The sequence below is a fragment of the Otolemur garnettii genome, unplaced genomic scaffold (assembly GCF_000181295.1).
Source record: "Otolemur garnettii isolate 467f Iridium unplaced genomic scaffold, OtoGar3 scaffold00128, whole genome shotgun sequence".
NCBI lineage: Eukaryota > Metazoa > Chordata > Mammalia > Primates > Galagidae > Otolemur > Otolemur garnettii.
This window is the reverse complement of record NW_003852523.1, coordinates 4,609,656-4,619,519: the sequence shown is the minus strand read 5'-3', so window position 1 is coordinate 4,619,519 and position 9,864 is coordinate 4,609,656. Positions and strand designations below refer to the sequence as shown.

Genomic DNA, 9,864 nt, shown 5'->3' with positions numbered 1-9,864 from the left:
CCTTAGCTGGTTGAGCTATAGGAGCCGAGCCTCTAATCCCAACTTTTACCATCTGAGTATTCTTCTTTTTCATCATCCTCTCGAGTAGCTGGGACTGCAGGTGCCACCATGCCGGGTTAATTTTTCTATTTTTTGTAGGGATAAGGTCTCACTATGTTGCTCAGGCTGGTCTTGAACTCCTGGCCCCAACAATCCTCCTGCCTGGGCCTTTCTTTTTCTTTTTTATTGTTGGGGATTCATTGAGGGTACATAGAACCAGATTACATTGATTGTTTTTGTTAGATAAGGACTCTGTCTATAATTCTGTCCCGTCCCCAGTTGCCTGGGCCTTTCACTGTGCTGGGGTCACAGGTGTGAGCCATGTGCTGGTGTGGTCTAATTAACGCTTTTTCAGTTTTCACATTTAATTCTTTGAGCCACTAAAAGTTATGCTGCGTTAAGAGCAAAGGTTCCATGTATCTCGAGCTGCCCTCTCAGGCCACCCAGTCCTGATGGGTAGGTGCTATGTCTGTGTCACCCCGTGAGGGACGGTCTCTCTTGTCCTAGGGAGCACCTATCCCTGTCTTGTTAGGGTGATTCTTTGGGTGACAGGAGCAGATACTGACTCTTTTTGCCTTTGTGACGGCATCTGTCCTTATATGGCTTTGCTCCTTTACCTGTGGTAAGTTACGTGATAGGTTCCCTGGCATTGAGCTGTCTGTGCTTTCCTGGAATGAACTCCTTTTGTTATGTGTGTTGTTCTTCTAATGTACTGCCGGCTTCTATTTGCTTGTTTCATTTGTTTTGTCTGTTGTCCATTTTTTTTTTTTTTGTATAGCCAGTCACAGGTGAATTGGGTGACAGCTGCTACAGTGGCTACAATAGGAGAAACACTTCACAGGTGTTAGAATCACATAGTGTGAAAGTTGCAGACACCAGGGTGAGATTGTCCTGTCCAACTCAGATAGATTGGAGCTGGGACAGCCCTGAGGGGTAGGCTCCTGCTTGCACGTCTAAGGGTTTCTAGGGGGCCCCCTGAGAAGTCCCTGCATATCCTGCCCTGCCTTGTGCGTCCATGTGTACATGTCCTGCGGTGAGCAGGCTATCACCAGACACTCCTGCAGACTGCAGCGACTCTGTAAGATGCTCTCAGAAGAACACTGCCCAGTAATGGCATCCACTTTGGTGAACTGGTGGCAGCTCTGGCTCTGAGCCTCCAGAGTTACTTCCTCTGTGTCTAAGCAGCTCAGGTGAATGTCTCTGTACTGAATAAGAGCTTCCTTTCATGCTGGGTGCAGTGGCTCGCGCCTGTAATCCTGGCACTCTGGGACCCCACAGCAGGTGGATTGCCTGAGCTCACGAGTTCGAGACCAGCCTGAGCCAGAGGGAAACCCTGTCTCTAAAAATAGCCAAGTGTTGTGGTGGGTGCCTGTAGTTCCAGCTACTTGGGAGGCTGAGGCAAGAGAATCGCTTGAGCCCAAGAGTTTGAGGTTGCTGTGAGCTATGACACCACAGCACTCTACCAAGGGCTACAAAGTGAGATTCTGTCTCAAAAAAAAAGGAAGAGCTTCCCTTTGTGCTTAATCCTGTGGCTTTCCGTGGCTAGGCATCCTTTGTCCTTGCTCCCAAATAAATCCATTATGTTAGGAAATCCTTTTCTCTGATGTCATTTTCGGGTTGATTGTAGGGATTGATACCCTCTCCTGACCATGGTTGAGGCTGGCAGCTAATTTGGTCAGGGTCCCTTGAGGACTTGGTCTCCCACTGTTTCCCTGGCCTGGGCTTGCCCACCCTGTGCTCTCCCAGAGAGAGTGTGATCTCTCCTGACTCTTACATCATTAAGCTCTTTATTTTCCTTTTGTTAAAAATAGGTCTGTGATGTTAGACAGAGCTGAAAACCTACTGCATGACCACTACGGAGGAAAAGAGTACTGGGACGTGAGTATCCCTGGGGGCGCTCTCCTAAAGTTGTGTGATGTGAAACAGCTGACAATGTGTTTCCTTGTCGTTGCCGATTAAAATTGTGAGGCTCCTGGAAGCCATGGGTTTTTGGCCTTTTGCCCCACATAGCAGACAGACTCTGCATCTTACTTTGGGCCGGCTGAGCTTGGGCTGGGCCTCAGGAACCCCGCTGGGCTGTGGCACTCCTGCCTCCAAGGAAGGCCCTGAGTGGAGTGGGGGGCCCCTGAGGCACTGGCTTCCTTGGTGGGGGCTTAGAGCCCTTCTTTCCTCTCTGTTTAGTTTTGGAAAGTGGGAACGTTTTCTGCAGTAAGTCTTTAAAATTGGAATTAGTGACCTTTGATGACACCACAGTTACCATGAGTGAGTAGTGACAGAGTCAGGGAGAGCAGCTGGTTCTCCTGCATCATCAGCTGGTATGTCCGTGTTGGGAACGGCTGAGAGAGCTGGTGTCTGGTTTGCCAGAGATACGGTCCTTGCTCCAGCAGGACTCTTGCAGTTTAATCCTGTTCGACATGGTGCTTACTAAGCAAAGCCTAAAATTTCAAGTTGGGGAGAAACCAGGGAGAGCCTGCTAGCTAAGGGAACCCTTTGAGTGACTGGCCACTTCTTGCCCGGGGGCCTGGCCCTCGTGCTCTGCTGGTTTGGGGTAGGAAGTGGCTTCACATGGAGCCTCTTCGAGAGCCTCTGCAGGGACAACCCTGGTTCCCAGGCACCTGTGATGGGGGAAGTGCTTGCGAGGATTGTTGCAGCAGGGCGTGGGCAGTGAAAGGCCAAAAAGAGCCCCGCTCAGGAGGTCTGGAGGGCAGGCAGGCAGTCCACGCTGCAGCCCGTCCTCTGAAACCATGGGGGCAGCGCTCAGGGCCCTGTGTGTCCACAGAGCCGGCGGAGCATGGTGTTTGCCAGGCACCTACGGGCGGTGGGAGATGAGTTCAGGAGCAGGTACCTGAACTCCACAGACCACGCGGACAAGATCCCCTTTGAGGAGGACTGGACAAAGATGAAGGTATTTTTGTTAATTAGTGAAAATGTAAATTCTCTCTTCAGATGCCCCAAAACTCATCCAATAAATTTAAGAAGTCAGAACAGGAGTTGGTGCCTCTGTCCCTTGTAGATGTGGTGGTCCCTTTCCAGAAGCGAGTTACCGTAATTACTTGATGTGGGGACGGACCCAGTGCTGAAGCTCTGTGGACCCCTCGCCTTGGCGCAAACTCCAGGAGGTTGCACCATGCAATTCTCTCTTTACTAGAATTTGGACATTGTTATAGGTCTAGACTGTAATGAAGGATTGTTTGTAAAGTGAGGTGAAAAATATTAAAGTACGAAGTAAAAGATGGTGATCAGAGTTACATTTCCAAAAGGCAGGAGTCACCCAGACTCGCCCAGAAACACTGTTAAGACCATTTGGCCTAGTATTGTCGTTTTGTTATTTGTTTAACATGTAGGTTTTTCTATAATGTAATTTCTACAAGCAGTATTTTGCTTATTCACATTGACCTTTTTTTTTTATCATTTTCATCATCTCTTTTTTGCTTTGTTTTTAACAGCAAAACACGTTATAGGCAGGAGTAGAGTCATAGGCAGGAGCAGCCTCACAGGCAGGAGTAGCCTCACAGGGAGGAGCAGCCTCACAGGCAGGAGTAGCTTCATAGGGAGGAGTAGCCTCACAGGGAGGAGCAGCCTCACAAGGAGGAGTAGCCTCTTAGGGAGGAGTAGCCTCACAGGGAGGAGCAGCCTCACAGGCAGGAGTAGCCTCATAGGGAGGAGTAGCCTCACAGGGAGGAGCAGCCTCACAGGGAGGAGTATCCTCAGGGGCAGGAGTAGCTTCACAGGGAGGAGCAGCCTCCTGGGTAGGAGTAGCCTCACGGAGAGGAGTAGCTTCACAGGGTGGAGTAGCATGGCACCCAACTATTATTGTGGAATACGAGAGTTGGTTCCAAGGGATAGGGCAGGGTTCAAGCAATAGTCAAGTTGCTTGTACATTTTTAGTGGAAAAAAAATATTTTATATGGTTTTTATTCCATTTGGTTTTTTCTAATTCAAGTGTTTAATTTTTTTTTTTAAGAGACACAGTCTCACTTTATTGCCCTTCATAGAGTGCCATGGTGTCACAGCTCACAGCAACCTCCAACTCCTGGGCTTAAGTGATTCTCTTGCCTCAGCCTCCCAAGTAGCTGGAACTACAGGTGTCTACCACAAGGGCTAGCTATATTTTTGTTGCAGTTTGGCCAGGGCTGGGTTTGAACCCACTACCCTCGGTATATGGGGCCAGCGCCCTACCAGCTGAGCCACAGGCGTTGCCCCTCCAAGTGTTTAATTTTTAAAAAATATTTTAATTTTATCCAGATAAAAGGGCCTATAGTAATTAACTTTATGGTCTTGAGAAGATATCTAGTCCCCCCGAGATTCTGTCTGCGAATCCCTTGGACAGACTTGAAGGTGACCCCTGAGGTGGAAATGCATGTCCTGCGGGGGTCCAGGGTGAGCTCCCACCTGCTCAGCTCCCCACTTCCCCCAGCAGTTTCAGCACGTCCTGTGGTTCTTTGCTAGGTCAAGCTGGGCTCTTCACTCGGGGGGCCCTACCTTGGTGTCCACCTGAGAAGGAAAGATTTTATCTGGGGCCACAGAGAGGATGTGCCCAGCCTGGAGGGGGCCGTGAGGAAGATCCGCAGCCTGATGAAGACTCACCAGCTGGACACAGTGTTTGTGGCCACAGATGCCATCAGAAAGGGTATGGAGCTTTAACTCGAGACTCTCTTCCATTCTTTGTGAGCCATGGTTAAATTCTGGTCAATCCAGGCATGCATAGTATTCACCTGTTACTCTGGGAGGAGAAAGCTGAATTGTGTCTTCCCCTTATAGTCAGATTCTGAAGATTCCACAAGCAGCAGAGCGTGTGTGCTCCTGCAGAGCCTAGATCAAAGGCCTCTCCTTTTACTTTGCAGAATACGAAGAGCTAAAAAAACTGTTACCAGAAATGGTGAGGTTTGAACCCACTTGGGAAGAACTAGAACTCTACAAAGATGGCGGCGTAGCAATTATTGACCAGTGGATCTGCTCACACGCCAGGTGCCCCTGACTTGTCTGTCAGCTGAGGGTGGGTGTGGTGGTTCTCAGAAGGCTCATGTGTCTCCAGACGCAGTGCATCTGACCAGGTGACCACCTGTGTGCACACCCTGACCACCTGGCTTGTTTCCCTTGTCATTTTATCTGCATCTTGTGATGTTCAGCACAGTTTCCTCAGGTCAGACCTTGCGCACCGGCTTCTTCCATGGTGTGCCACTGTCATTGCTTCAGCCCAGAGCTCTCCTTCCCCTTCCTGTCACTTCCAGTCCCTGCTGTCCACCCTGCCTGAGTTATTTGTACCCTGGGTTTGGTTCACAGTTGTGGTGTGTGTGACAGGGAGACACCCATAGACTGTCCCGACATCTGGGCGCATGGGGCCTGTGTGTCCTTACTGTTGGGGCTGTGCCCACAGGAGTAGGCCCAGGCCTCTGGTGTCCAGAGACTCGGCTGCACCTCTGCACAGAAAACCAAGGTTGGGATTAGGTCAGAAAATTTTGAGCAAAATGGAAAATGAAAGTAGAGTGAATGATTTTTCTTTTGGCTTCAGAGCTCTCAGACACCCGTGATAGTGTGTGTGAGCGTGTATACATGTTTGTTGTTTCACAGCCTAACTGGCCTGGGAGTGTTTAGTTTCCCAAGCCTGCACCCCCCTCCTATGTCCAGTGACTTTCTGTCTTGCTCTGAGCATCGAGTATAAAAGATCCACAGAGGCCCTATGATGCCATTTTTCCAGAGTGAGAGTCCCCTTTTCCTGTTAGGCAGATGGGATGAGGAGCTGGTTTCTCAGTGGTATTAAGATTGGGATTTTGTAGGGGCTGAGTTACAGGCTCATCCCTGCCCTTCCACTGGGGCCTCAGGGTTTCTGATTGAGAACTTGACAGCTTGGCCCTGGAAGTTCTGCTTCAGGGAGGTTTTGCCCTGAGGCCTTTAACCTCCTGCTGTCACCCTCAGGAAGCCCTGGCTGGGTCCCCATGTGTGAAGTGCACAGCCTGGCTCACTGCAGCACTGTGCCTGCCAATGGGCACAGCCCCCTCTGGCATCCTCTCTGTCGGGGGAGGTGAGGGTCCCCCTACCATGTTCTACCTCCTACCCAGGTGCAGATGGGCCTGTGTAGGCTCCCAGCCCAAGTGCAGTGTTGTGCACACAGCACACAACTAATCTCAGATTTGATTGGTGGTTCTGTGCCGTCAGTGAGCCAGGCCCAGCACTACATGAGGTTAAGAGGAATGGGGGACTCTTGCCCCAGGGGTTGAGAGGGTCCCAGAGAGGCTGTCCCCACGAACCTAGACAGTGTGAAGGGGCCCTGGGCAGCATGTTACTGCAACTCCCACATCAGGGCCCACTGCGCCTGGGCCAGAGGACTGTCGTGCCTGCCCTAGCATTTTGCAATAGGAGGCGGCCCCTGGCAGGGTGGGGGTGCTAAGGCTCACTGTGCCCGTGGGGTTGGGTTGGGGCAGAAATGGCAGGCAGAGCTGCATGGTGTGCAGATATTGAGGGTCCCTGGGGAAGGTGGGCCAGGCCAGACAGGTATCTGAAGGGCACATGTTATGAATCGATTGATAGGTGGATTGATTCTGTGTAACTCTGGGAAACTTATGATCCTTTGCAGGTTTTTTATTGGCACCTCAGTCTCAACATTTTCTTTTCGGATTCATGAGGAGAGAGAAATCTTAGGGTTTGACCCCAAGACAACGTACAACAGATTTTGTGGAGACCAGGAGAAAGCATGTGAGCAGCCTACGCATTGGAAGATTGCGTACTGAGTTGGCATCTGCAGACACTGGACACGTCGTGAACACAGGTGTGGGCATAGGTCTGCTCTGTTCCCCAGTCAAGGATTAGGTGGACTGTCCTTCATAGGCTGCAGGACCAGAGAAGGCTACGCTTGCAGGTGGCACATCTAGGGCTATGCCCGTTCTCGGGTCTCCCTCGGCCTCGTCTGCATGTGAAGCTCCTCCACCTGCAGGGCTGTGGCTGTATTTGCAGTCATGGTCTGTGACACGCATCTCAGCTGCACATGAGGCCTGTGGGGTGATCCAGAAACCCAGGACATGTTGTCAGAGCCTGTCTTGGGGCCTTTCTGACACCTTTGGTTTCCTGCGTGTTTTAAGTGAGCAGATGCTGGTGGGTGAGTGCCCCATCTCAGGTGGACTTGGAGTTGACGTTTCTTTGGAACCGGTGTTTTCCTAAGCCTGTTGACTAATTGCACATGTCTATAGGGGCCACTGGAGAAGGCTCTTCCACCTTGACCCTGCCCTTCTGCCTGCTGGGAGACCGTGAGGGAGCTTGTTTCCTCATGGGGTGGACAGCGGATGAAGCTTCCACCTCACCTTGTGCTGGACCCTGAGGTGATGCCTCTGAGGGTCCTCCTCGCCACATCAGAGTCCAGAAACTTCCCTGCTGGAGTCTCCAGGGGAAACCTGGGGTTGTCTATGGGACACTTGGCTCAGTTCTAACACCAGAGCCTGGCTGACTGCTCTGCACTCACCTGCAGTGGGTAGGCACGTGTGTGTCCTCTGGATCTATCACTCACCATTGATTGAGAAATGGACATGAGAAGTGATGGTCACATTAGCTTTAAAAGGCTGCATCTAAGATAAACTGCTCTGTCAGGTGGCTTTTTGTACCCATTTTTACAAAAACCTTTTTCTAGGTCTTCATGCTACCACCACAAGGGCACCTGCCAGGCGGGAGCAGTGCTGGCTCGGGGCCCCTCCCACCCCTGGGCCCCTTCCTCAGCGTGAACTCCCACAACAGTGTCTTGTGACACTGAGCAGCCACTTTCTGCATCTGCTGGGGGTGCAGGGACACAGATGCTCATGACGGTTAGAAGATGGTCAGTGAGCAGGGATGGAGCCTTCCCACTCTGAGCCTGGCTAGTCTAGGACACTGCCTTCTGTGTCTTCTCCCATGATTTAAAACTGACTCTGAAAGTGCATTTGGGTCCTATGGTATTACCTGAAGCTGTGCAGGGTATATGATGACATATTTATTCTTTTTCCATTTGTACATTCAAATGTTATTAATAAAACTTTCTACAAAGCTGGAATTCTAGAAAACTACCTTTTTCATACATTGGATTTTCTTTAGGCTGAGAGATACGTAAAACATTTTGTACTATAACCATGTGCCTTCCTATGGCAGTTGGTAGTCAAGGGCAAAGTCTCATTCCCACTGCACAACAGAACGTGGAAGACCTCTCTGATTTCCCAGAAAGCAGATTGTGACCAGATGTGGTGGACAGTGGAGGGCTGCCCCGCTGGCCCCATGAGTGCTGTGGGTTTGAGCTCCTCTGTTAGGACACCACCTTCTCCCCCAGAGTTCCCTACTACTCAGGGCGAGCAAGGCCTTGCCACCATCCACAGCAGCCCATCTGACCTCTCTCGGTTCATTGGACTCTGTTGGGAGGGCTGTTTGGGAGAAAGAATTCTGCTGTGGAAGGCAATTTGAAAATCGCCATTTTTTTTTTTTTTCCAGTTTTTGGCCAGGGCCCAGCTTGAACCTGCCACACCTGGTATATGGGGCTGGCGCCCTACTCCTTGAGCCATGGGTGCCACCCAATTGCCATTCTTTTAAGCAGTGAAGAGATGGCATTATGGCCTTTGTTTACATGGTAATGGCAACAGACCAGCCAGTATAAGGAGGCGGTGTGTGAGAGGAGGATAAACACTGAGCGCAGGAGCCAGAGCTGAGTGCGAGTGTGGCAGCTGCCCTGGGGGAGGTGGGAGCCAGGAGGGGCTGAGAATGGGACGTGCTTGTGCCCAAGGTGGCGGCACACTGGCCTGGCAAGAAAGACGTGGGGAGCCTGTGGGTGAGGAGGCTCTTGCCGCGGACCGTGATGGTCACAACTGTTAGAAGAAAAACAGTTCATGCATCAGACAGCACTCACCTTCGGGGAGCTCAACCCAGCAACACCGGCAGGGGCAACTGTAGACAGAACAGGGAAGCAACGCATCCAGATTGGCTACAGCTACCTCGTGTGGGCGTGGTCTGATAAGTAGGCAGCCTGTGATTGGCTGAGACTCAGCTACTTGTTACAAAGAAATGGTTCTTGGGTTGCAGTTTGTGAAGGTGCTAAGTCACATTGCAGTTCTCCACGTGGGCATTAGAAGTATGGTGGCAGACTTAGGCCAAATTTGACAAAAGGACCAGGTGCCCACAGAGTCCCTAGGAGGTGCTGTGGGATCTGAATATAAGGAAGGGGGTGCTGGAGTCCAGGTGGATGTTTGGGGGGCTGTCTCAGCTGCTGGGGTGATGTGGAGCATCTTCCTCCTCTTTCTTTCTTTTTTTTTGAGACATGGTCTCCCTCTGCTATCACCCAGGCTCAAGCCATTCTCTTGCCTCAGCCTCCCGAATAGCTGGGACTACAGGTACCTGCCACAATGCCCAACTAATTTTTCTATTTTTAGGCTCGGCGCCTGTAGCTCAGCAGCTAGGGCGCCAGCCACGTACAGCAGAAGTGGCGGGTTTGAATCCAACCCGGGCCTACCAGACAACAACGACAACTACAACCAAAAAATACTTGGGCGTTGTGGCGGGCGCCTGTAGTCTCAGCTACTTGGGAAGCTGAGGCAAGAGAATTGCTTAAGCCCAGTAGTTGGAGGTTGCTGTGATCTGTGACGCAACAGCACTCTACCTAGGATGGCAGTTTTTGTTTTTGTTTTTTTTCTATTTTTACTAGAGATGGGTCCTGCTCTTGCTCAGGCTGGTCTTGAACTTCTGAACTCAAGCAGTCCACTTGCCTCAGCCTTCCCGCCTGGGATCACAGGCATGAGCCACCACACCTGGCCTCCCCTGTCCCTCTTTTTAAAGTTAACGGTCTTGGGCCATGCAGGATGGCTCACTTCACAGCCTGACTGC

The 9,864-nt window shown here is 51.1% G+C and overlaps 1 protein-coding gene across 2 annotated transcripts in view; it reads left to right on the top strand.

The window, feature by feature from the left end:
• Positions 1–8,020, top strand: part of POFUT2 (protein O-fucosyltransferase 2) — a 15,941-nt gene extending 7,921 nt beyond the window's left edge. The window contains exons 5-10 of one of the 2 annotated variants that reach the window (XM_023518137.1): positions 1,851–1,917; positions 2,819–2,944; positions 4,489–4,669; positions 4,884–5,007; positions 6,614–6,805; positions 7,224–8,020. In XM_023518137.1, the coding sequence (XP_023373905.1) occupies positions 1,851–1,917; positions 2,819–2,944; positions 4,489–4,669; positions 4,884–5,007; positions 6,614–6,767 (652 nt within the window). In that variant the 3' untranslated portion in view covers positions 6,768–6,805; positions 7,224–8,020. Of the gene's footprint in view, positions 1–1,850; positions 1,918–2,818; positions 2,945–4,488; positions 4,670–4,883; positions 5,008–6,613 lie in introns of both variants that reach the window. The other variant, XM_003798095.2, reaches the window with a different exon arrangement.
• The last annotated feature ends 1,844 nt before the right edge of the window (positions 8,021–9,864 follow it).